We start from the raw sequence: 27,841 nt of genomic DNA, 5'->3' as shown, positions 1-27,841 counted from the left end.
ATCCTTTTAATTTTGAAGACATAAAAGTGATTCTGAGGGTGTTCCTGAATTTCCAATGGAATGCAAAATCTTGTGTGCTGATTAATATCCACCACATGTTATATATCCGTCAATGCTCCTCAAGCAATTTGAAATATCATTCATAAGTGTTGTCTATTATGATTCTGGTCTTGCTTTATCACTTAATGCCTCTAACTTGCTGCAAGTGATCCTCTGCAGGCTGAGGAACCGGTCGAGGCAGGAGAAAGGCTGCTTCTCCACACTGGCCAGGATGACATTCTGGAAGGACTACATGAAGGACAGGCATCGCGCCCTGGCCAGACCATGTAGGGGTTCGCCCCAGCCACACAGCTGACTGTGTTGAGAGGGTTGAGCCAAGAGCCTCTGCTGAGCCCTCTCCTCTGTTCAGGAGACTTAGGGATGCTGATTAAGAAAGTTAAGACACCAAGCCTAACACTGCTACACCTGCACTCAGAGACAGAGCTGCAGACAGAGGGAGCAGCGTCCAGTAGAGACGTGTAAGAAGGACACACTTGTTTCCCACTGCTTGTGTTTCTGAGACTGCTGGGACCTGGGACCCTTTGCTGCAGTGCTACAAGGCGTGAACCTGGACACACCTCTCCTTGACCAACAAAATAGAAAGAAACCATGTGGGACTAAAAATAACTGAGTGTATGCACAGTTGGGGCAAATTATGAACAAAAAGATACAAACAGACCAAAAAACCTTACTGCCACTTCTGAAGAGCTGGGGGCCAAAAACAGGGTGTGGGGAGCAAAAGCAGGGTACAGAGCATGCTCCCTGGACTCAACACCACCAGAGGAGTGGGCCAAACACTTACGCCAGTCCTCCAGCCTGACCGCGGGACACACCCCTACCCTCACCCCATATAAGGAGCTAGCTCGCCCCCCTCGGAGAGTGAGCAAGGGCACCTGTTACTCATTCTAGCTCCCCCTGCTGCAGCAGGGGCCCCAGTAAAGCTTTGCCTGAATTTCTTGTCTGGCCTCTAGTCAATTTCTATTGATTAGGGAAGGCCAAGCACACTGGTCTGTATCATTTCCAGGTATAGAAGCTAGACTCTTTCCCGTGGGAAAAGGAGTGAGTTACCTGACAGATGATTGAGAGGAGGAAATCGGGCACGCTCTGTTGAGCCCTTTCCTCTTAGAGAGCCAACACCCTGGCCAGTTGTTCTTGCCTGACTGCTGCCCCGTGGCAGAAAACCTGATTCTGGCAGGAGGCTTGAGTCACAGTCTAACCTCAGTTTAATTCTGGGGGTAGTTTTAGCAGACACACTTAGCAGCAGATCTAAGGCCACATTCACAAGTTGACTTTTCAGTTACAATGATATTTTGATCTCCTAAGTCTGACTCTGTAAGTTCATCTCTCCATGGGTTGCAGACTCATTTGAGGGCCAGGATATTAGTCCCCCAAGAGAGCAATGGATTCATTATTTTTAATCTAACACAGAATTTGATTTTGAAATTAGCATTTTAATTTCAAAAATATGGGTATATTATCTGCAAATCTATTTTTCTTAGAGATAAAAGCCCTAGCACTTTACACCATAAACTCAGAGCACTCATTATTACCTGCAGATGCTGTAATAATTTCTAATATGTTGACACTTTAGTAAGTCCATAAAATAATGATGGGTCCAAAGGGAGAGATGGAGTATTTCAGCATGACACAAATGCTTACATCACTGTGAAACACCTCCATTTGGAATTACCTGAGGCAGAGGATCCATGGACAGGAAAGACGAACAAGCATCATCTATCTGTAGAAAACAAAAATGCCAGTTACATCTTGGAAACAGAGAGAAGATAGCGAAAAATGGAAAGCAGATTTTACGAAGTCAAGTTACCTGTGCAACATTAATTAAAGTTCCATGACTGTTCAGGACTCTGGATTTGGGAGGCAGGAGCCTTTTATACTATCTAAGGAAGTCCTGGAATTGGGATTTCCCCAAGATGCACCCCCAGGCACAGGGATATACATCCCCATTAACAGTCAGTAGGGATCATCAGAGCATAAAGATGCTTCAAACATTGAAGGGAAAAACTTATGGTATTATCGGCCTGAGAAACCCGAGTAGTGACTAAAGAATGGCCTCAAAATTAAGGAGCACCCTGCTATGTGGTTCTTTAAATCTAATCATATCTACATATAAATCTAATCACATCATCTAAATTAACATGATAATAGCATATGTGCTAAATGACAAAGAGTGTAAGTAAAAAGTTTTACACAACATGGGCCATCTTCCCGTTCTCTACCAAGAAGCCAGCATGAGAAAATAGTTCTATTTTACAGTGAAGGTTTACTGAACTATGCTTGCCAACTAGCTGTCCTTGGCTTTTTGGGGTTTTTTTTTGCCAACTCATTTAATTTTTATTTTATATTGGGATATAGTGGATTTACAACATTATGTTAGTTTCAGGTGTACAGCAAAGTGGTTCAGTTATATATATACATATATTCATTCTTTTTCAGGTTCTTTTACCATATAGGTGATTACAGAAGACTGAGTAGAGTTCCCTGTGCTGCATAATAGGTTCTTGTTGATTATCTATTTTATATACAGAAGTGTGTAAATGTTAATCCCACACTCCTAATTTATCTTGAGGGCTTCTTTCTGTGGAGTTATTTTTTTAAATTAATTTTATTTATTTATTTTTGGCTGTGTTGGGTCTTTGTTGCTGTGTGCTGGCTTTCTCTAGTTGCGGCGAATGGGGTCTACTCTTCCTTGCGGTGTGTGGGCTTCTCATTGCGGTGGCTTCTCTTGTGGAGCATGGGCTCTATGCATATGGGTTTCAGTAGTTGTGGCTTGTGGGCTCTAGAACGCAGGCTCCATAGTTATGGTGCACGGGCTTAGTTGCTCCGCGGCATGTGGGATCTTCCCAGATCAGGGATTGAACCCGTGGCCCCTATATCGGCAGGTGGATTCTTAACCACTGAGCCACCAGGGAAGTCCCTCTGTGGAGTTTTGATGAGATGTTTAGGAGGCCTTGCCAAAGACCTTGTTTCCACTGTTCTGCACACACATTTGTGAAGCACTTTCTGCTGAATGTTATTACAAAGCTCTGCTGGGGGTACACCAGATCTTGGTAATGGTCTCGTGAAGGTTGAAAAAAGGATCCATTTCTTCAATTTTTGTTGCACATTTAGGGAAGAAGCCTTCAGAGAGAAAACTTGGACCCTCTAATGCTTTGATGTCCTCATAAGTAAACCTCACGGTGGGAACTCCAAGATGGTTGATGAAGTAATCGGCATCATCTTGCATCTGTACAGAACTGATATTTGTTTCTGGGCACTCATCTCTTCTGGAACAGTTGAAATTATTTTTCTCAGCTACCAGTTGCTGAAGAGATGGTGAAGCTACAGGGTAGAGACTTGAGTTACCGCTTACAGGACTGTGGAGACTAACATAAGCCACAACATTTTTCTGCAGAACCTTCTTGAAATCCTCTCCCCATTCATATGAGCCAACATTTCCAAAAGCTGTTCCACCCCATGAACAGAAAACAATAGTGCGGTCTGGTCTCCACCCTTTCTTGACTCTTAACATCAAGGCCCGAATAAAAGCTGTGACGATGGCAGTGCTGCTGGCCCATTCTTGTCCATTATAACTGTATGCGGTATGATGATGGCTGCCAACTATGATATAACGGTCTGGAGATGTCGAGCCTTTTTTTGTTTGTTTGTTTTTGTTTTTGCGGTACGCGGCCCTCTCACTGTTGTGGCCTCTCCCGTTGCGGAGCACAGGCCTCCAGACACGCAGGCTCAGCGGCCATGGCTCACGAGCCCAGCCGCTCCGCGGCACGTGGGATCTTCCCGGACTGGGGCACGAACCCGCGTCCCCTGCATCGGCAGGCGGACTCTCAACCACTGCGCCACCAGGGAAGCCCCGAGCCTTTTAAATATCCAACAACATTAGTAACTGTTTCAAATTTTGTGACTGTCTAAATCTGCATGCTGACAATTCTTTCCTCATTATTTGGAAGTTCTAGAGGGCTACAGGCAGTGTGTGTGATTCTATCTTTCAGCGAAGAGATGAGTTTTGCAACGAGAGATGCTGAGATGGGGTGCACTAGTAGAGAGGTGAGGTTTGATCGGTTTTGTCTAAAGCTTCCATCTGCTAGTGTTGGAGGGTCTCCTGCAGAGGCGGGGGGCGGCTGTGGCTCACCGTGGGGACAAGGACACTGGCAGCAGAAGTTTTGGGAAGTACTCCTTGGCGTGAGCCCTCCCAGAGTCCACAATTAGCCCCACCAAAGAGCCAGGTAGGCTCCCGTGCTCTGTCCTCAGCTTTTATCCTTAAAAGAAACCTTGAAAGATCTTAAACTGTAGTATGAGATTTATACTAATCATTAAAAAACTGTGCTGAGAAGTTAAGCACTAAGCTAGGTGTCTAGAGTTATCTATGGCATTTATTTCTTTGGCGGCCTTTTAAAACGGGACTGGAAAAAATGGTACTGATTCTTGTCTGTCTGGGATGATTTAGGTTGAGTCCTATTTATGGCATAACATCTCAGGGGCCCCCTTCTAGTTTCAGAATTGTTTGTTGAATTTAATTTAATTGCCATTCTCACACTAAACTGAAGGGGGATAATCATACCCTTTAGTCGTAATTTCTCAAGCTCCTCTGGTTTCCAAGTTGAACATGAACTAATATATATAATTCTGTAATTTAGAGAATAACAAAGGTATACGGTATGATAGAAAAGCATACGTTTATGTCTCCTTTTTATGTTCACAGAACTTATCCTCTCTATATATCACAAATACTGGGAGAATTGTTTTATTCTATTTGTCCCTTGTGTCCATCCACCTGCTCCCTCTTCCATGCCATATAAACCCAGAATCATGGATACAAACACACACAGACAGTGGTAAACTTCTTGAGGGAAGGGGCTACCTAATGTGCCCAAATAAGTGTTCAATAAATATTCTTTAATTAAATTGCATTGAGTTTGTGGGGAAAAAAATAAAAAGAGAAGTCAATTGAGAAGGGAAAGCGAAAAAGATACCCTTTTAAGCTTCAAATTGTGACTAATGCTTTATGTATCACCCCCAAATGTGATTTAATTTGCTCTAGTAGGGTAGGAGGAAGTGGTCCCTCTCGAAATTGTGGTGATGTTTAGGTATCTGAAGACTTTACATGCTCAAGGGGAAAGCTGTCCACCCCCAGCCCAGGCTGCTCATTTGTATGAGGTGGCTGTGTCCAAGGACAGCGGACCCTTGAACTTCAGGGCTCACTAATCAGTGCATCAATATGGCTTGGATAAAAACATCAGAATAAGAAAAAACACCAATTAATCAAATTAGGAGATAACTGCAAAGCTTTTCAGTCTTTGTTCTCCTTTCTTTAAAAGGCATGGCTGCACTGCCCACCCACTCTCCCTTTGGGTAAGCATTTGTTCACTTCACTCAGCTTATGGCCCTAATGGTTTTAAGTGCCACTAATGCTTTTGAGAACTCTGTGGAGTCCATCGATGAACCCGTTTGGAAATGGTTAGGTCTCTGTATACGGTTTGAAAAGTATGTGTTTCTAGCATCTGAATAGCCATGTAATATTTAAAACCTCCAGCAGAAAGCTTAACTATATGTTCTTAGCATCTTCTTTAAGTATCTTTTTCTATAAAAGAGCGTACAGTGCTTTTACAGCTCCATTTGAGTTTTTTCCCCAGCATTATCATCTAAAAGTTTTTTTCAAAGATTTTCCTCAGAAATATAATTTCAAGCCAAACTAAATGTTTCTGTACTCTACATTCATATCTGTTTTTAAATTATTCTTCATCTTGTTTATATTTTTCTAGCATGTATTATGATATACCAAGGCAGAGGCCCTTAAAATAGTCTTACAAATTTCTGTGCTATTTAAGACTCTTTAGTACTTGGCCCTTATCATCTGTCTTATCTTTGCCCTTATGTATTTTGTTAGGGGGTGGCTTAGGTATAAAGGGTATTCTCCTCAGTTCATAGCTTTCTATCATCACTGGACTCACTTTCTTTATCCTTTTATATTTCCATTTCATACTCCTATACCATCCTCCCATCAGCAGCTCTTCTAATGTATTTGATGTGTATCCTCTGTTTATGTTCTTATAAAATCTGTACTGCTGTTTGCTGTGCACATATGGTATTTTCTTACTTTTTTTTTTTTTTTTTGCGGTACGTGGGCCTCTCACTGTTGTGACCTCTCCTGTTGCGGAGTACAGGCTCCGGACGTGCAGGCTCAGCGGCCATGGCTCACGGGCCCAGCCGCTCCGCTGCATGTGGGATCCTCCTGGACCGGGGCACGAACCCGTGTCCCCTGCATCAGCAGGCGGACTCTCAACCACTGCGCCACCAGGGAAGCCCAGAAATCTTTACTTTTAATGTAATTCAAGTCATGAAGTTTGGGGCCTTATAATTTATGGTGGAAGTTTTTTATGGAAAAACTTATGGAAATTTTTTATGGAAAAACTTACTAAAATTTGTGGAAAGAAGCCTTTCCCTGCTCCTAGCTCACAAAGATGTTTTTCTAATAGAAAAGATATTTCCTAATAACTCTATAATTTTACCCTGTATGTTTAGACCTTTAATCCACCTGGAGCCCACCTTTGTATGGGGTGTTAATTTTATGTTTCTCTATACAGTGAGCCAGTTTCTCAACCCTCATTTGCCGAACAATCTGTCCTTTTGCCTCTGAATTTTAGTGTTACTTCTACTATAAGTTAAGTTTTTGTGCACATGCATTTGTCTCAGGTTGTCTTAGGTTGGGTTCCCCCAGAAACAGACCTTGAGATAAGGATGTGGATATGAGTAGATCATTTGGAAGATAACCCAAAAAGCACTGGTAGAAGAGTGGAGAAGTAAAACAGGGAAGGGAAGGAATCCAATCAAGGGTATGTTATCAAGCAGGTTACCACCATTGTAACTGGGATCAATCTGCCTGGGGTACTCTGAGACACAATGCAGAATACATCTCAGAGTTATCCCACCTGAGGGGAGAGGCAGCTAAGGTATTCATCCACCAACTCTCTTGGGTCACCAACTGATGGCTATTCCTGTGGTGGGGGCATTTGGTCCCAGGCACTTCTGGTCTGTCCTGAGCATAGGCCAAACAGGCAGAGTCACAGGTGCTTGCAATTAGAAACAGTAAGTTTGGAGTGTGCTAGAATGGTGAATGACAAAGGGATATGGCAGGGCACTGACAGTGTCTGCTAAACTCTCCAAGCTCTAGTCTCAGTTCCACTGGTTCATTCATCTATTCTTACGCCTTCACCATACCTTTATTATGAGTACAGTTTCTTAGTATATCTTGAAATCTGGTAGGGCAAGTTCTGGCTCTTAGCTCTTTATATTTAAAATTTCCTTAGCCATTTGTAGACCTTTATTTTTCCACATCAATTTTAGGTTAAATTTATAAACTTTCCAAAAAGAAGTTAAGTGGAATTCTGATTGGGTTGCATTGATTTTATGGGGTTTACATTGACTCATTTAGGTAGAATTGATATTTTTATTACATTAAATTAATTGTTCCCTCCAAAAGCAAAGAACGTCTCTCCATATATTCACATTATCTTCTAATTCCTTTATTAAAATTTAATTTTTTCTCCATAAACTATTGCATATTTTTGGTTAATTCCTAGATACTTATAGTTTTTGTTGCCATTGTGAATGGTGTAATATTTTCACATTACTTTTTCCTAGTGAAAAGAAATGTTATTGATTCTTGTATATTGGTATTATATCCAAAACTCTTCTGAATTCTCATCTTAGCTCTAATAGTTTAAGAGCGAGCAATTTATTAATGTAATTCATCATGATTATAGATTAAAGGAGAAAAGGCATATTGCTTATCTCAATATTGGTGCAGATAAAATATTTGATTAAGTTCACATTTTATTTAGGATTAACGAAACTCTTAGGAAGATAGGAGAAGAATAGAAGTTCCTTAACTAGGTAAAGGTTATATAACAAAATTCTAGAGCAAATTTATACCCTATGGAGAAGCTTTAGTTACCATTTATTTGTATAACATAGTACTGGAGGCCTTTGGCCAATGATTAGAAGGAAAGAAGAAATTGTTTCTTCAGTGCTTATTGTATTACTATAGCACCTTTTTGGCATCAGATATTTTTCTAGGAATTTATTCATTTCATCTAAGTTTTCAAAATTATTACCATATAACTGTCCATAATACTTTGGCAGGGGTAATAGCTTATTGAAATATAATTCAGATTCTGTACAATTCGCCCATTTAGAGTGTACAATTCACTAGTTTTTTTTTAAGCTATTATCCCATTTATCTAGAAAGAAAATAACAGCTTGATATAATAGCCTTCTAGAGAATATATATGTACACACAGAAATTAGGCTTGTGGGTCAGGATAAATGTCAGAATTTAACCCTGACGGTAGCAAGAATTAGCTTACCTCAGATGAAGGCTATAACTCAACTAGTTAGAGCAGAGAATGCCTTAAGGTAGTAGAACAGCTGCCGCTTCCCAGTGCCCTTCTTTTCCCTCCCTGAGATATGCCCTAAATCTGTGGGTTTATGGGACTAACACAGGATGGGAGTCCCACCAGATTAGAGGGGCACTGAGTCTCCTCAATCTGTTCTTTTTTCTTTATCACTTTAGAGGGTGATGTCATTGATAGGTAAAGCAGTAAATCTATACTCTAACTACCTTGTTACTGGACCTAAAGTTCATGTTTTGAATACAGACCTTCAAACTGAACCACAGAATATAGGAACTCTCTGGTTCAGAGCTACAAATAACAAGGGGTCTTTCCATAGGGCCTTTGCAGCCACGGACTTTTTAAATTACAAGTCATGACCCACCACTGTCCACCCCTTAGTTGATAACTTTTGTCTAGACCAGTATGATGACTCCAGACCAACATGACACAATTCACTAGTTTTTAGTGTTATTTACTGAGTTGTGCAAACTTTGCCAGTCAATTGTCCAAATACTTATTTAAAACATTAAAATTTTTTTTGTTTTTTATTAATTTTTATTGAAGTATGGTTGCTTTACAACCATATGGTATGTAAACCATATGGTTGCTTGTGCTAGCCTCCACTGCACGACAAAATGAATCAGCCATACACATACAGATATCCCCTCTCTTTTGGACTTCCCTCCCATTTAGGTTACCACAGTGCATTAGGTAGAGTTCCCTGTGCTATTACAGTATGTTCCCATCAGATGTTTATTTTATACATAGTATCAATAATGTATATGTGTCAATCCCAGTCTCCCGATTCCTCCCACACCACCACTTTCCCCCTTGGTATGGACGGATAAAGAAGATGTGGTACTTGTATACAATGGAATACTACTCAGCCATAAGAAGGAATGAAATTGGGTCATTTGTAGAGACACGGATGGACCTATAAAGTGTCATACAGAGTGAAGGAAGTCAGAAGAAGAAAAGCAAATATCATATAAAACATTTTTTAAATCTCTCTTTTTCTTGGTGATCTACCCTTTTTCAGTGTATGTCTTTTTTTTTTTTTTTTTTTTTTTGCGGTACTTGGGCCTCTCACTGTTGTGGCCTCTCCTGCTGCGGAGCACAGGCTCTGGACGCGCAAGCTCAGCGGCCATGGCTCACGGGCCCAGCCGCTCCGCGGTATGTGGGATCTTCCCAGACCGGGGCACGAACCCGCGTCCCCTGCATCGGCAGACAGACTCTCAACCACTGCGCCACCAGGGAAGCCCCAGTGTATGTCTTTTTTTATCTTTATCTTCTCCTCTGCCTTTTTAAATCAGTACTGCCAGTGCTTATTAACATTTCGAAAGAACAAACATATGATTTTGTTAATATTGTTGAGTTTTTCTCTCCTCTCTCTTTTTAATATTTATTTCTGCCCGTATTTTTATTATTTACTTCATTCCTGTTTCTTTGAATTTTCTCTGTTGTTCTTTTCTCCCACATTTTTCAGTTGAATGCTATGCATATTTGTTTTTAAATTTTCTTTTTTCCTGATAAATATATATGAAGTTAAAATTTCTTTCTAGCTACTGTTTTAGTTGTAGCATACAAATTTTGACTCATAATATTTTTATGTCATTCTTTTTCAGTCTAGGGCTATTTACCAAAATTCCACTTATTTTCCTAACAGATGGGATATTTAAGTTATACTTTTGTTAATAGTTTCTAACTTTATTGCATTATGATTGCAAAACATTTAAAATGGATCCTAAGTGATGAAAACTTTCTTTGTCTTCTAAGACATGGCCTGTTTTTTTAAAATGCCCCAATTTTTCTCAGAAAGAATGTTCATACTGTTTAGTACAGGTTTTTAAAAAATATTTCTAATAGTTCAAATTCAAATTTATTAATTGTACTGTTGGGTCTTTGACATATCTACTTGTGTGCTATTTGCTTTAACTATCAGTTTTGAGAGAGGAATATTAAAATATCCAACTACAAATGTTCATTTATCTATTTTCCCCTGAATTTCTATCAGCTGTTAAATAAATTTTGAGATTGTTCTATTAATATATATTAATGATGGCTGTACCTTTTTGCTCTGTTGTTCTTTTACAGCATATAAGATCCTGCTTTGTCTGTTAAAATGGTTTGTGTATTTGAATTCTATTTTATCAGATATTAAGACTGCTACTCCAATTTTCTTGCAGTTTATATTTGCTTGGTATGTCATTTTCCATTCTTAGCCATTTTTTGTTTTCTGCTTTCAGTGTGACTCTTACAGAGATCATATTGCTAAATCTGTTTTTAAAATCCAGCCTGAGAATCTCTTTTAAGGGGTGTAGTTTAGCACATTCATATTTATTATAATTACTCTATTATTAGGACATATTTCTGCCACCTTAATTTACCACTTACTGTATTTTTGGTTTCTTCTTCATCTTTCCTTCTTTCACTTGATAAAGAGAATAATTCTGCACTCAGAATGTCAGTAAAATCACAGTTGTCCCAAAGCTCAATTACATTATTTCACTTCACCATGATAATTTTAAAAAGGGTCAAGTTTCCACTAGTATGCGTAAGGATAATTCTTTACCTCATTCCACAACTGTAATTCTTGTTCCAGCTGTAATCCTTGAGGCAATATTGGAGCACCTAAAAATAAAATTTTGGATGATAAAGTTTTGATTTACTTTTGGATGATATTTCTCATTTTTCACTGTACATCACTACCCTCCTACTTCAACTAGATATTTCAACATCTGACTTAGTATAAAGAGACATAATTATTAAATAAACCTTAAAACATTACAAAGACATTACTCTCAAGAGTGAATTTCTTATATGTCTATACAAAAACTTGTACATGAATGCACATAGCAGCATAATTCATAATAAGCTCAAAGCAGAAACAATGCAGATGTCCATCACCTGGTAAATAGATAAACCAAATGTAGTACATCCACACAATAGAAAATGGTTGGCAATAAAAAGGAATGAACTACTGATATATGCTTCAACAGAGACGAATCTCAAACACATCATGCTAAATCAAATAAGCCAGATACAAAAGGTCAAATACTGTATGAATCCATTCATATGGAATGTCCAGAGAAGGCAAACCTATAGTGATAGAAAGACGAGTGGTTGCTTGGGGCTGATGGTAGGAATGCGAATTGACTGCAAATGGACATAACAGATCTTTGGGGGGTGATGGAAAATTGTATTGTTGTGATAGCTGCACAAATTTTTTTTTTTTTGGTGGAGATGAAACAATACTTTATTTGTTAAGGAGGAGTAAAAGTACAAAAAGGCTTATACGACAGAACATAAAAAAGTGAGAAATCCATTGTACTTAATTCAGAACGCTTGAAGAATCATCTGTGCCACTATGTATGAATAACGCAGGGGCAGAAATTTATTACAGACACATATATTTTGGTTTGGATTTAGTGCTGGACCTTGTTTGACTTAAATCTTGTAAAGAATGATATTCAACTAACTGAAATAACATTTTTCAAGTAAGACAATGCCTCCAGGGTATTGCCAGTGTGATTCTGAAACAGAATTTGGATGATGAAGAATCAGATAAAATTTATGTAAATGGTATGATGTTGTAGCACGTTAACTATGATGAGTGAGGATCTTTTTTTTCTTCTGCTTTTTTTCTTCTCAGTTTTATGAAGATGTAATTGACATATAGCACTGAATAAGTTTAAGGTATACAGCATAATGATTTGACTTACAGATATTGTGAAATGATTATCACAATAAATTTAGTTAATATCCATCACCTCATATAGATACCAAAAAAAAAAATGTTTTTTTCCTTGTGATAAGAACTCTCAGAATAGACTGTCTTAACTTTCAAATATACCACAGAGCAGTGTTCACTACAGTCATCATGTTGTATGTTACATCCCTAGTACTTACTCATCTTATAACTGGAAGTTTGTACCTTTTGATCACCTTCATCCAAACTTATCTTACCATAAATCACAAATTAATTTAAATTAAAAGACAAATGAAAACTTCCAAAATGTATGAAACATATTTAATAAAATGTAATGGTAAATATCCTTATAATATAGAACTCTTTCAAATCAATACAGAAAAGAAAACATTAATAGGCAAATGACTGCCCAACTCCTTAAGTCTACTTAAAAATCACTGAGTTGCAACATAATAAAGGCCATGTATGACAAACCCACAGCCAACATCATTCTCAATGGTGAAAAACTAAAACCATTTCCACTAGGATCAGGAATAAGACAAGGTTGCCCACTCTCACCACTGTTATTCAACATAGGTTTGGAAGTTTTAGCCACAGCAATCAGAGAAGAAAAAGAAATAAAAGGAATCCAAATCAGAAAAGAAGTAAAGCTGTCACTGTTTGCAGATGACATGGTACTATACATAGAGAATCCTAAAGATGCTACCAGAAAACTACTAGAGCTAATCAATGAATTTGGTAAAGTAGCAGGATACAAAATTAAGGCACAGAAATCTCTTGCATTCCTATACACTAATGATGAAAAATCTGAAAGAGAAATTAAGGAAACACTCCCATTTACCACTGCAACAAAAAGAATAAAATACCTAGGCTAAGGAGACAAAAGACCTGTATGCAGAAAACTCTAAGACACTGATGAAAGAAATTAAAGATGATACCAACAGGTGGAGAGATATACCATGTTCTTGGATTGGAAGAATCAACATTGTGAAAATGACTATACTACCCAAAGCAATCTACAGATTCAATGCAATCTCTATCAAACTACCACTGGCATTTTTCACAGAACTAGAACAAAAAATTTCACAATTTGTATGGAAACACAAAAGACCCCGAATAGCTAAAGCAATCTTGAGAAACAAAAACGGAGCTGGAGGAATCAGGCTCCCTGACTTCAGACTATACTACAAAGCTACAGTAATCAAGACAGTATGATACTGGCACAAAAATAGAAATATAGATTAATGGAATAGGCTAGAAAGCCCAGAGATAAACCCACGCACCTATGGTCACCTTATCTTTGATAAAGGAGGCAAGAATATACAATGGAGAAAAGACAGTCTCTTCAATAAGTGGTGCTGGGAAACCTGGACAGCTACATGTAAAAGAATGAAATTAGAACACTCCCTAACACTATACACAGAAATAAACTCAAAATGGATTAAAGACCTAAATGTAAGGCCAGACACTATCAAACTCTTAGAGGAAAACATAGGCAGAACACTCTTTGACATAAATCACAGCAAGATCTTTTTTGATCCACCTGCTAGAGTAATGGAAATAAAAACAAAAATAAACAAATGGCACCTAATGAAACTTAAAAGCTTTTGCACAGCAAAGGAAACCATAAACAAGACGAAAAGACAACCCTAAGCATGGGAGAAAATATTTGCAAAGGAATCAATGGGCAAAAGATTAATCTCCAAAATATATAAACAGCTTATGCAGCTCAATATTAAAAAAACAAACAACCCAATCCAAAAATGGGCAGAAGACCTAAATAGACATTTCTCCAAAGAAGACATACAGATGGCCAAGAAGCACATGAAAAGCTGCTCAACACCACTAATTATTAGAGAAAGGCAAATCAAAACTACAATGAGGTCCTCACACCAGTTAGAATGGGCTTCATCAGAAAATCTACAAACAACAAATGCTGGAGAGGGTATGGAGAAAAGGGAACCCTCTTGCACTGCTGGTGGGAATGTAAATGGATATAGCCACTATGGAGAACAGTACGGAGGTTCCTTAAAAAACTAAAAATAGAATTACCATATGACCCAGCAATCCCACTACTGGGCATATACCCTGGGAAAACTGTAATTCAAAAAGACACATGCACCCCAATGTTCAGTGCAGCACTATTTACAATAGCCAGGTCATGGAAGCAACCTAAATGCCCACCGACAGATTAATGGATAAAGAGGAGGTGGTACATATATACAATGGAATATTACTCAGCCATAGAAAGGAACGAAATTGGGTCATTTGTTGAGATGTGGATGGATCTAGAGACTGTCATACAGAGTGAAGTAAGTCAGAAAGAGAAAAACAAATATCGTATATTAACACGTATATGTGGAACGTAGAAAATGGTACAGATGAACTGGCTTTCAAGGCAGAAATAGAGACACAGATGTAGAGAACAAACGTATGGACACCAAGGGGGGAAAGCAGCGGGGCGTGTGGTGGTGGTGGTGGGATGAATTGGGCGATTGGGATTGACATGTATACACTGATGTGTATAAAATTGATAACTAACAAGAACCTGCTGTATAAAAAAAGAGAAAACCTGTTTATTAGGTTTATAGACATGTGTGCAATTAAAAAAAACAAACACTACTGTTACCTTGAAAAAAAAATTGACCAACTCAATGAAACCTTGTGAATACAATGTTAAAAAGTATAACTATGGGGCTCCCTGGTGGCGCAGTGGTTGAGAGTCCGCCTGCCGATGCAGGGGACACGGGTTCATGCCCCGGTCCGGGAAGATCCCACATGCCGCAGAGCGGCTGGGCCCGTGAGCCATGGCCGCTGAGCCTGCGTGTCTGGAGCTTGTGCTCCGCAACGGGAGAGGCTACAACAGTGAGAGGCCCGCGTACTGCAAAAAAAAAAAAAAAAGTATAACTGTGAATCATAAAATTTAAATTTAGTATGAAAAGATAAGAATGGAAAATTATATTGAAGCTATGTGGAACTATGTTTATAGACAACAGGAAGAGAAAATAAAAATGTAAATATTCTTGATAGGATAATGAGATTAGAGGTGGTCTTTTAAATTTTTCATTGTTATGCTAATATAATACCTTTAAAAAACTAAAAATCGTCAAACAACACATTTTTAAAAAATTGTGGTAAAATACACAAAACAGAAAATTTATCATTTTAACCATTTTAAAGTGGACAGTTCAGTGATATTAAGTCAACAAATTTTTAAAACTTTCAGATGGCACCTGAATAAAAGATGTGTTGTCCATTGGTGATTTTAACGTATCTGGAATAGAACTAAAGTCACCACAAAACTTTTTCTGGGAAATTGGCAGATCATAAACATAAAAAATTTATTTTGCTTTATATTAAACCTTTTTGTTTTACTCCTCAAAATTCAAATTTACTCACAAGAAAGAGTCAGTTTCATATTAGATTTGGTTTCACAAATGCTGCTCCTGCTATTCATTCTTATCACCAGGAAAAAAAAGACTATTTGTGACTAATGATAATATGCTCCAGAAAATAAAGAGTTAAGGTCCCTTAGAAACAATACAAACGTTATCAGTAGAAGTAAATTATAGCAAATTTATATATTCAGGAGAATGTGAAACTTATACCACTGACTGTTAAAGGGTTTTAAAAGCTTTTTATTACATTTGGTAACAAAATTATAGGCTTAGTTGTAAAATCCAGGGTTAACTAACATTGGGAAAATTAACTATACATTACAGTAAACATTTAGAAAATGTTTTTCTAAAATGTTCAATCTAGGTCAATAAAATTGTCTGTAGAAGTAAAAATAATAATAAAATAAAATGTATCATGTCCTTTAACCTTCATACCAACCTTTTAAGTTAGCTATTCTACTTATTCCCATTTTAAGATGAGGAAATTGAAGGAAGGAAAGATTAAGTAATTTGTCTCAGGTCACCAAAATATATACATGGCAGAAGCAGATTTCAAACCAGACTCCAAATCCTGACAGATTTTTTTTTCTAATTCTACCACTTTTCAGATGTCTTGCCTTGAGTGCACAAAAATTTGTGCTAGTATTTAATCTATGTTCTAATAATAGTAATAGTATTTTGCTACATTTTCTGTACCCAGCATTAGAAGTAACTTACAGGGGTCATGTAGTCCATAGTAGAGAGTTGATTTGTTTGAATCCCCTTTCATGGGACAGCTATTCAAGGTGGACAAATGAACTTACACACTTCTCAATTAAATATTTCCCACCCTAGCACAAATGTATATCCCAAAGTCACTGTTGTCTGGTGGATATTACTTTGAGCTGATTCTGTTTTCAGGAGGGGATAAAGCTTCTCAAATTTACATGCAAAACACCTGGTGATCTTACTTAAATGAGCTTCTGATTCAGTCATTCGGGGACAGGCCCAAGAGTCTGCATTTCTAGCAAGCTTCCCGGTGATACCTGATACCGATGCCGCTGGTCTATGAATAACTGTGAATAGCCAGGGGGAGTGAGCACCGCATTGTAGAAAGAAACAGAGGATGCCTCTTATTTCACAGAACTAGGGAGCTCAAATAAACATTTTAGGTGTAACCTTTTTAACAAGTCTGAATATTTCCAAAAGAGGTATATGAATGTTGTCATGAAAAAAATCTAAAATCCATAGGCCCATTCCTTACAGCTTGGATGCATTACTCATCTGTTTTTACTAAGAGTGCACAGCTTTGAAAAATAGGAAGGTAAAAGAAAGAGGAATGGAGGGAGAGAGCAGTATTTGATTGAAGAGAACCAGAGTCAAGTATGATGCAGGGAAATGCACAAGGAATTCCATGTGTTGGATTCAGTCTTCACCTGCCTGTACTTCTGATTTCTCCACTCAAGGTACCATGGTTAATCTCTGTTTGACAGGTCATTCCTGTTTAAAGAATACAGTTTCCTATTATTTCTTCTTCTGACCAACCCCCATCCTCCAGTAAAAGTGGAAGCTCCCCCTCCCTCCTGCCTTACCAAGAGCATGGAGAGTTTGCCTCCTTCCATGTCCCCAAGCTTGCATGGGCCACACCAAAATTGCCATTATGTCTAACCTAGTCCCAAGCACTTATATAATCGAAATGGGTTACTTTGGGGCTCTTACACGAAACACAGTCTCAGGGTAAAAAGGTTAGAGAAGCCAAAATTTCAAAATGTTTATCTATAATTTATAGAAAACCATTAACATCCTATGACTGAATCCAAGGGAAGAATTTTCCCCCTTTGTCTATTTGTTAACTGAAGTTGATGTGATTTTCCTCTCAAGATACCCCAGATGTGGGCTTTATACTAATCACATAGCCATACTAGATACTTTCGCAAGTATTGTCAGGGACGGTGCCGCTGTCATCTACAGCCTAAAAACTGCACTGTTTTTGATCAATCAGTTTCAAGTTAAGTGAAATCTTTAGTCTTATACTGTACAATCTACCTAATGCAAATAATATGGATAGACAGCTTGTGATCTGTAAATATGTCATGTGTAAGAGAAAGAAAAACAGACTTGATTATTCTAAAAGTGGTATCAATTTTCTTTTCTCATTGCTAGTACTTAACTAGTGTAGTGTTTGGAAGTCAGAAACTGTTACTGCTGACTGAATTTTAAGAATTGTTCCATGAATAAGGGCCTGAGTAGGAAAAGACACTTCTCAATTTAGTCTTGGGCACTTGATCACTTATTGTCAGAGGCCACATCACGCGACAGTTTGTTGCAGATATACAAATGTGCCCCTCTTTCAGGAAATGTCCTTCTTTATTTTAATGTTCTCTGAATAGTAAACCATTTCCAGCCACCGAAACTGTGGCTGGTCCTTTATCTTCCCATTGCTATTTTATGCTCTGCTAACTCATTTTTGCCAAGGACGTTGTACTTATTGACATGATTTTTTTTTCCTCTGGCATTGTGGCATTTGCTTTGTTGTTTTTCAATACATCCACTTGCGTGTTGTGTAACGATTAATCTTGGTAGATTATCTCCCAGTTTTGCTTATGTATGTCATGCTTCCCCTCCAGTGCTATCTTTAGGGTCTCAGGACTAGGGCAGATCAGACTAGGAAAAATTCACCCTCTTCCCTCCCCATCACATTTTTAGAGAGATAAAATTAAGTTTTTGGTATCAAGAGCAGATCTGAAGGGGAAAGAAGACAGAAAAGGGTAGTCTATGGGGTCTCTGTGTAGGGAAAGAGGTATCTCATCCCTTTGCTTGAGAAATATTGGGGATATTTATGAGATGATTGGTCAACCACCAGATATGCTCTTTTGAAAATAAAACCCAAGACTTGCCTTTTTTAGAAATCAGCTGCTGCTTTCTATAGTTTCTGCTCAATCACCAGAAGACTGAAAATTCCCCTGCCTCCCCACCAAAAAGAAGTTACCTCCCACTGATGCAAAAATCACTGCAAGCATATAGTACGTAACATGCATGGAAAGTACATTTGCTTTACAGAGGAAAAAAAATAAACTATGATTATCTGCTTCCTTAATAAGGTAAATAAAAATTACCAAACTAATTTTACCAATAAACGATTAATATTACTTTGCATAAGTCATGCTGTAGCACTGCTGAATATGTGATGGAGAAGGTTTAGGTCTCCTAGCTTCTGACTGCTTAGATTTCATAGCCAAATTACCTTGCTTTTCAAGCACGGGTGTTCCCACCTCCCTACGTCTCCAGTTCCTTAAGGAAAGGGGGAAAACAATGAAAGGACAGAAAACAAAAAAATTAGGAAAAGAATAATAGTTTCAGTTCCCCCACCTCTACCTGAAGGCTGGGCTACGTGCTAAGAAAGGTCCCTACAGTTATGGTTTCAAGTCCCTAACATTCTGAGCAATGATGAAACAGTCAGCCCTCCTTTATCCTACTGACAGGAAGGAGAGCAGAGGGAAACTAAGAGGACCTGCTGAGAAGCTAGAAAATTCATGATCTTCGTAGGTCAGTGGCTGTCACTGGAGGGGCCCTGGCTCAGAGCTGGGAGATGAGGGATGGTCCCCTCAAGGTACCTGGAAAGGTAACCTTAAGGGAACAGGGAAGTGATCTCTCCACTGGAACAAGTTGCATCTGCTCTACACTGTCTCCCAAGCTTCAGACACCCCTTCCTGACCTTGCTTTTGCTTTTCCCACACCTTTCCTCTAAGCAAAGCTCAGGAAGTCCCTACTGTTATCAAACCACATCTGCCTTCACTGGCTTTAGCTGTAGCACTGACTGAAAGCCCGGCTTGCACATTTGCTTCTCCAACTCCGCATTGTAAGAAGGTCTCTATTCCTTTTCCTGATCTGGTCCCTGAAAACCTATGAGGCACAGAGCTGACTCTTTCCCCATCTATACGGCCAGAACGGGGCATGTTATTGCTCGGGATTATCTGCACAGACAGGAGCTCATTCACCAAGGAAGTTGAGCACTTTGCAAGTTGACCTCGCATCAGCAGGGGAAGTATCAAACCTACTCTAGTTTTGCTTCACTGTCAATCCCTCCAGTGATTGCAGTCAAAGGAAAAGCATTTTCATTTTCACTGTTTTAACTCCCATTACCCGAGGGAGCCCTACAAGTTTCCACCGACCTCAGGCTGCCCGGCCTGGGGATTTAGGCCAGGCCCAGTTCCGCGCTCGAGCCCGGACACTGGCACCTGCGCCGCTGGCTGCCCTGGGGCGCCGATCCGCTCCTGTGATTAAGAGCGAGAACTTGGGGAGCCCTGCGGCACGAGGGGGTGGCAAATCTCAGAAGCCAAGAGAAGAGGCAAAAAAGGGAGGGAAGAGAGCGCGGCGATCACAGCGGGGAGGAGTGGCGCGGGACCAGGCGGTGGCGCGGGTGCCCTGGGAGGCACGGGGTCGGCTTACCTCCGCAGGTGTCCGCGCAACAAGACAGCAGTAGTAGCAGGAGGAGCGGGGACGCAGCGGCCACCTGACCGGGGGGCGGCCCGGGGCGACGGCTCGCGGCTCGCAGCATCCCGGGACCCTGCACGGCACCGGCCTGCGCTCCAAGCGATGCTCTGGCTGAGCCTCCGCGTCCCTGGCGCGCTGTTCGCCCAGTTCGGCCGCCAGACTGACCCACCCGCACTCTGCCAACTTTTAAATCTCGCGGACACGTGGGCTGAGGCGGCGAGGTCCCCGCGCGCGTCACCTCCCCGCCCCCGGCCTCCCTCGCGTCACTCCCAGCCCGCTGCCGGCTCCCGCGCCCCCTTCACAAGTTTCTGACTCAGAGTACCACTCATTTTCGTCGCCCCCACCCTAGGGTCTCTGGGATAGATAAGAATGGAATTAAAACGAGGCGAGTCTCTTCCCTTCTTTGGAAGCAATGAATAGGAGCTGGAGGGAAATGGCAAGCCAGGCGGCCCGAAGAGGCTGGGATGCCGGTTTTTACGCTGGACGGTGGCGATGCTCTGCCTGGGACACCCCTTATGCACCTTCCTCGGGAAGCCTTCTCTGCCCCTCCCTCCTGTCCTAGCGCTCCAGTCACCACCTCGGTGCAAGCACCTCTGTTCTGTTCCCTTGCTCATCCTCAGCTCCTGGCCCAACGCCCGGGGCACGTTAGAGCAACACAGGTTCATGGAGGTGGTGTTCCCCAAATTCCTACCTGGTCTGAGACCTTTTAGGGAAAAGCAGTTGTCTGTTAAAGACGGTTAAGAAGAAAGGGCTGCTGAGGTTTGACCACACCACATTTCTAACAGTTCTAGAAGGTCTCTGGCTGTCCTGTGGAATTCCAGTCCTAAGGTAACTCCCTTTCGTATGCATTTCTCCTGCTGTCACTCCCTACCTGTTGCATTCTGATTTCCAGAGTGACCTGACTTCTGCTATCCCTCTCCATACTTTCCTTCTTAAGCGGAAACATCCACGAAGCAGCCTCCTCCAGGGCACCAGCTGATACAGTTTTAATTTCCTTCTCCAGAAAGATGGAAGACTGATCTTGTTTGACCTCCTTTTGAAAGGAACGCTGAGGAAAGGGTAGAAAAGGAAGTACATTAACATTTCTTAAGGGACATCTTTATGTCAGGCACTTTCCCGTGCTATTTCATTTAAAATGCACAGCACCTCTGGGATATGAAAGTATTATGATTTTCATTTGATGACGCTTAGAGATATTAAACAATCTAAGGGTATCAGCATGTGAGGGAGCCGCTGGCCATTCTACTCTCTGAAGGTGCTTCTCCTCTAAATCAGGGATTTTAATGTATCAGAACATGCACTGTGCAACCCACCATATGCAAGACATGTCCTTAAGAATACAACATTTAGTAATCTTCCTAAAGGAAATCACAATTTAATAAAGGACCCCAAACCCACACTCAAATAGCTGTATTACAAGGCCCATTGGGATGGTGCTCTGGCAGAAATACAGAGAGGCAAGAGAATAACCCTGATAGATAAAGTGAAAAAAGAATGCCTACCACTTTAAAGTTCCTTGTACCCATGAAGCATGTGAACAAGGCCAGATTACAGAGTCTGGTCCAGGTTCAAAGATGGATGAGAACAGATTTGAGTCAAGACTGTGTGTACCTTGATTTATCCCCAAAGTAGTAAAAAAATAGTGCAAAGACTGTAAATGAAATAAGGATGTTGGCCGGGGGAAGAAGGCTCTGGTTTCCCATTGCCTTCTTTTGTCCCCTGGAGGCGCAGTGAGAGATCACTAGTCTCAGCCACTTGTGTGGGGTGAGCTGTCAGTGAGAGCAGAAGAACCTGAAAATACTGGGCTTGATGCTTTTTATACCCCCAGCAGGTCAGGAGAAGAAATGACTTGTGTATTACGAGGTTTTTTCCTGAATGAATCAGGCTGCTCCGGATGTTCCTGTACAGGGCCCTTGGTACACATATGTAAGAGTTTTCTGAGTTATATACCTAGGAATAGAGTTATTAGGTCATAGGGATATCTAGTTAAACACTGGATTGTTTTCCAATATGTTGTACCAATTTACACTTCACTAGCAGCGCATGAAGTTTCCATTGCCACACATCCTTGCAAAAACCTTTGCCACCCTGGTGGGTGCGGTATCTCACTGTGGATTTAATTTGCAACTCCCACTACTAATGAGGATGAGTATCTTTTCACAAATGTATTGGCCATTATTGTTTTCTCTTCAGTGAAATGTCCATTTATCTCTGTTGCCCATTCTTCCCCTTTGGGCTGTTAGTTTTTTTCTTACCCATTATAGAAATGCTTTATGCATCTGGAGCTTTTGTTGGTTAACTGTGTGGCAACTATTTCCTCCCTCTATGTGGCTTTTCCTTTTACTCACTGTATATGAGTTGTTATTTTGAAGAAATGCTTAAGAAATGCTTAAAATGACTTGCAGACAAATGGTCGTGCTATTGTGTGACTTGGATGATAAGAGAAGATGGATGAGGGAATGAGGGAAAATAGATACTTTATTTACCTAGGAGCTAAGTGGGGTGGGGGTGGGGTGTGGAATTCCACAAATATCTAAATGGGAAGAAGCTGATTCCCAAGGTTCCCTTTTGTCCAAATATTCCAAAGAAGCAAGTTCCCAGATCTCTACAGTGGAGGCTTAACAATTTAGTTAGGAACATTCCAATCTGTATTTAGTTCACATTCATCTAACATGAGCTTATACATCAGTATCTACCACCAGGTATAGTGCAGCATCGAATGCATTCCTACTTACTCTGTTCAAGACTGAAAGTTTGATTCTTGGTACTATGCTGATTCCTCTCACCTATTTATCTCTTGCAAATTGGCAACTGGACTGTGCTTTCTGTTTACAACCTGTAAGAATGAAGGCTAAATTAGATCGTGGACCTACAGATTAGTGAGACCTGCTAGCTTGTGACAGGGGTATCTAGAAAAGTCATCATGGAGAGCATTAGGAAGGGGGGGATGGTTGAATGTCAGGAGAATGGGAGAGTCAGCAACAGATGGAAACTCAGGCAGGCAGTAGTTGGCAATAGCTAAGTCTAGTGAAGTCTAATAAAGAGACCCAGCTTTAGGAGCTGAGAGTAGGGGCAAGATCTGGAAGATTTAGGAGTTCTAGGCAAGATAGCCATGCATTCCTTCAAATATTAATTGAGCACCTTCTAGGCTCCATTCTAGAAGCTTGGGATATAGCAGAGACCAAGTCAGTTAAAGTCTCTGCCTTCATGGAGTTGACAGATTTTCAAGGAGAGGTAGATAATAAGCAAGGAAAGAAAACAGAACAATTTCAGATAGTAGTAAATGCTATAAAGAAAACAGGGTAATGAAATGATAGAAGGTGACTGGGAGTTGGGGGAAAGATACTTGACACAGGATTATCTAGGGTTGCCTCTCTGAGGGGATGATATGAGAGGCCTGAAAGATAAGAAACCAGAAAGATCTGTGAAAAAAGAGCCTCAGGCAATGGGACCATCAAGTGCAAAGGCCCTGGGGCAGGAACTGAAAGAAATGCCAAGGCTGAAGTTTCCAGGAGCAGAAGGAAGCCAGTGTAACTGGCGCAGAACTGGTACAGAGTGAGTAAGTGGAATATGCGGAGCTGATGCTGGGAAGTAGGCAGGGTGGGGTCCTGATCATTGAAAGGTCTTAGAGACCATGGGAAGGAGTTCAATTTTTTTCTCTAAGTAAAATGGGAAGTCTTTGAAGGATTTTAAGTAGAAGAGTGAGATGATTCGATTTACATTTGCAAAACATCACCCTGGCTTCAGTGAAGAACAGACTGTGGAGGACCCCAGTAGAAGCAGGGAGAACATGGTAGAAGTCCACACCAGAGCCATAAAACTGGAGGAAGTACTGATGCATGCTACAACATGGATGAACCTTGAAAACATTATGCTAAGTGAAAGAAGTCAGACACAAAAGGTTTCAAATGGCATGATCCCATTTATACGTAATATGCAGAAGAGGCAACTCCATACAGACAGGAAATAGATCAGTAGTTTCCAGGGGCTGGGAAGAAAGAAGAGTGACTGCTAATAAGAATAGAGGATTCTTTTTAGGGGCATTCCTTTTAGGGTGATAAAAAGTGTGCTGGAATTAGACAGTGATGATGTGAATATACTAAAAATCATTGAAGTGTACACTCTAAAAGGATAAATTTTATGGTATGTTAATCACATCTCAATTTAAAGAATAAAAGAAAGACGTTCAGGCCAGATACGATGATGATGACCTGTGGCAGAGGATGGTGGCAGCCTCTGCAATTTAGCTATTTGTCTATTTTTGTCTATTTTTGGCATTAAATATCCAAATTTTGTTATTTAACAAATAACAGTACAAAATAACAAATTTTGTTATTTAACAAATAACAGTCCTGGATGTTCTTGGTAACTATGAAATTCTCCTCTAGAACTTTGTGAAGGCATTCACCTAAGACATGTCTGTATCATGCTATAGTCATTAACTAATTTTTTCAGGGCAGAAAATATATACTTCATAAAACCCAGATGGAGAATGTTGGTCTTAATAGTCACTTTGATATAACTGTTATTTATGAATAGCATCATTATATAAATAATGGCAAGTGGATTTTGTGATGACCTGTTCTAAACGGTTTATAGGACACTCACTCATTCAGGAAACATTTATTAAGCCAGTGTCACCTGTAAGATTTATAGACTAACAAGATGCTGAAAACTCTGCGTCTTGTTTTATCTTTTCTAAGACCACCTGTACCTTGTCATGCATCTTCCCAATTTTCTGTTACTTGCTGCTTAAGTTCATGCAGGATGATCCACATAGAAATACCACCCTAATATCAAATTTGAAATTTAGAGAACAGTTTTTGCTTAAGGGTATCTAATACTGAAGAGTAAAGTTCTGTTGAGATTATGGAAGTTAAAAGCAAACTGCTCCAAAGACTCAATTTAGCCTTTGGTCTCTAAATAGAATTCAGGGGAGAAGCCAACTGTGGGGTTACAGAGCACAGGTTCAAGGCGAGAGGGTCATTTGTGGCAATTACAAGAAAATGACCAAATGATTGGGGGTCTATTTGCTTCTGAAGATGGGTATCTATTATTTAGTGACAAGGATACTTTTCAGCTCTTTCCACAAACAACTTTGGCATCTGGATGAAATTCCCAGTTTATAACTTGAGTTTGCCTTCTCTTTGAACAATAGTATTTCATACATTTTATAATAACTCCAATAATCCTAACTCTTCCTTTTCCCATCTGTGCCTTCAAACTAGGTAGATATCGACCTCTCTGCTTCCAGGAAAATCTCTCGACTCAGAAAGACTTTTGGATGAACTACAGTGTACTGAGAAATCAACGCAGGAAAAACACTCTTCTAAGAGACAAGAAAAGAATAATGGATACAAGAAATGGAGGACCACAGACCAAATACATCTACATTTCTTAAGGCTTTCTGTTGTAGGATAATTAACTTTGCCCTGATAATGATGTAGCAGCTCACAAAATTTAAGAAATGCAACATCATCCTTTACAGGAGAGGGAAACTCTTCTTATTTTCTCTAATTATTTGATAAAATTTATTTTAAACAGTTTACAGGAATAAAAGTCCTTCCGCTTGAGGTTGTTTTTCAGGTTCATCCGATGCACATAGTGAGTGAGATGTGGACTAATGGTGAATAAAAGATTTGTATGTTCAAGAGACATTCTTGCTAATGTCTTCGCACAAGGATCTAACTTTCATCTCTTCAATCTCTTGCATTCAGGAGGAGCTGTGGGTGGAGATACTGTTGGTGAATTCTCTAAGTACAGGCCAGAGAAGGTTGCCATGCAGCCTGAAAGCAGCATAGATTTATTGCAGAGAGACTTTAGAGATAAATTCCTTTTGAGAAAAGTAATAAGAGAATTTCTTAAAAAGCAAAAAGTCAATAACTTTTTGCAGTTACACTGGTGCCCACAGGGCTAGATTTTCACATGATAGATGTTCCGAGGGTAAAGCCATTATAGAAATGCAGCACTGTTATTACTAATTTGAAACATGACGTTAAAAAAAATTCCAATCCGTTGAAGGCAGAACCTTTCTCTGTTCCTTAAATTGCAATTAAAATATTTATACACACTAATGAAAGATTTATTAGATTTTCTTGACATGCTTATGAATCACATCTTGGCAAGGCTGGCAGCAAAACAGATACTTCCAGACACAGGAAGTTTTATAAAAATGGAACCTAAAATTAAATGACAGTTAAAAAATACAAGGATAAAGTAAAATTTATTATTTCTACACAATAAGTTGTACAACAATTTTTTATCACTAGACTTGTTTTTCAATCTATTTAAAAATGAGTCAAAACAATTATATTTTCTAAAGACATCTGTATTTATGAAAAAATACGTAATTTCTTTACATAGGTGTGTTAAAATAAAATTTTTTACTGCATTTGGTCAAAGGTAATTGAAAGAAAGGAAAAGAAAATTGATATTATTTGATCTTTTAAAAAATGCTAAAATAAAATAATCAAAAGAGACCTGGAATGAGTTTCTGAATATAAAAATAAGCACCATTTCAGTTAGTATCATAAAAGGAGTAATGACTACTCATTTTATCTCTAGTGTCTCAAATACTTTTAGCTCTGATTTTTTAAGTGGACCATAACAGATAACTTGAGTTTGGTCAATGTATATGGATGTATGTCATGTTGTATATGGATGTATGTCATGTTGCTCTAAATTAAATACTAGAAATTTAAGACATTTCTGAGAAGAATAAAATTAGTCAATGTTGAGTAGTTCATTCTCTTTGTTCATCTATGAAGTGATCAAATCCCTTTTTCTCAAAAATTAATCACAGGTCCTTTTTTATGTTTTCACCCATTAGTACATATGTAAGCTACTTTCAATCTTGAGTTTCAACCCTGATTTCAGAGTTTTTAAACAGCTTAAAGGGAAAAAGCAGAAGTAGGCAAAATAATAGATTTACTTCTTAGAGAAAACTGAAAAATAAAATTAAGGCAATCATTGCCTTAATTCAGTGTGTTTCCAAGCAGATCAACCCTGATATTCTCATCATGACATCCATATGTTTAATGGTTTAACTACCACTTGATTTGTGGCAATTGTAGTTGATCAATAAAAATAATTTGAGCTTCTTTTTCTCATCCTTCTATCCTCCTGTACTTTTATTCTCTTTAAAAATATACCAAAGAATTGCCTTCAACTCCTTTCCTATCCTACCACATTATACTCTATCATATAATAGAGACCTTCAGGAATGTTGAGTAAATTCTATATTGGGCAAAGCACTCAAGGCAAATATGTTACATAATTGATGATGTCTCCCTTCCCTGATCCCTGGATAGTAAATAGCACCCTCTTCCTCTCAGCACTTCCTGTCTCCTTTACACACCTTTTTCTCCTTAACACTTATTACCACCTGACATCATACTAGATACTTCTATCTATAGAGTTGTTGGTTTGTTTTTTTATTTGTCTCCCTTTGCTAGGAAAATACCAACTCAGGTTTTTAATCCTTTTATCCTTTTAAAAACACTTATGGTCACTTTCATATTGTTCTATAACTCAAGTTCTCGGTGTTAAGAGTACTTGGCATGTAACAAGCACAAAAATATATATACATGAATAAGGAAAATAAAAAACTGATCTATAAAACTTTCATTTATAATAGTGTACAACCTTTAAGCATATATCTACTGTATAAATGGTGATACACCCTATAACTATATTGGAATGATAAAGCGATCTTTCATTGTCTTGGGTTCTGTTTCCTATTCTGACCTAGTGAGTGTGGGAGACTTGAGAAGATGGAATTTATAAAGAAAGGAGTCAATCAGCATATGGTAGAA

The 27,841-nt window shown here is 39.3% G+C and overlaps 1 protein-coding gene across 1 annotated transcript in view; it reads right to left on the bottom strand.

Annotated features, from left to right (window-relative positions):
• The window catches only part of NMU (neuromedin U), a 38,229-nt gene extending 18,057 nt beyond the window's left edge, over nt 1–20,172 (bottom strand). Inside the window, exons 1-3 of the mRNA XM_060147274.1 lie at nt 19,983–20,172; nt 11,020–11,078; nt 1,730–1,777 (exon numbers count right to left, since the gene is read on the bottom strand). Of these exons, the coding sequence (XP_060003257.1) occupies nt 1,730–1,777; nt 11,020–11,078; nt 19,983–20,091 (216 nt within the window). The 5' untranslated portion in view covers nt 20,092–20,172. The remainder of the gene's footprint in view (nt 1–1,729; nt 1,778–11,019; nt 11,079–19,982) is intronic.
• Between the last annotated feature and the right edge of the window lie 7,669 nt (nt 20,173–27,841).

Source organism: Lagenorhynchus albirostris, chromosome 4 (genome assembly GCF_949774975.1).
Source record: "Lagenorhynchus albirostris chromosome 4, mLagAlb1.1, whole genome shotgun sequence".
Taxonomy (NCBI): Eukaryota; Metazoa; Chordata; class Mammalia; order Artiodactyla; family Delphinidae; genus Lagenorhynchus; species Lagenorhynchus albirostris.
This window is presented reverse-complemented; position numbering and strand designations above follow the sequence as displayed.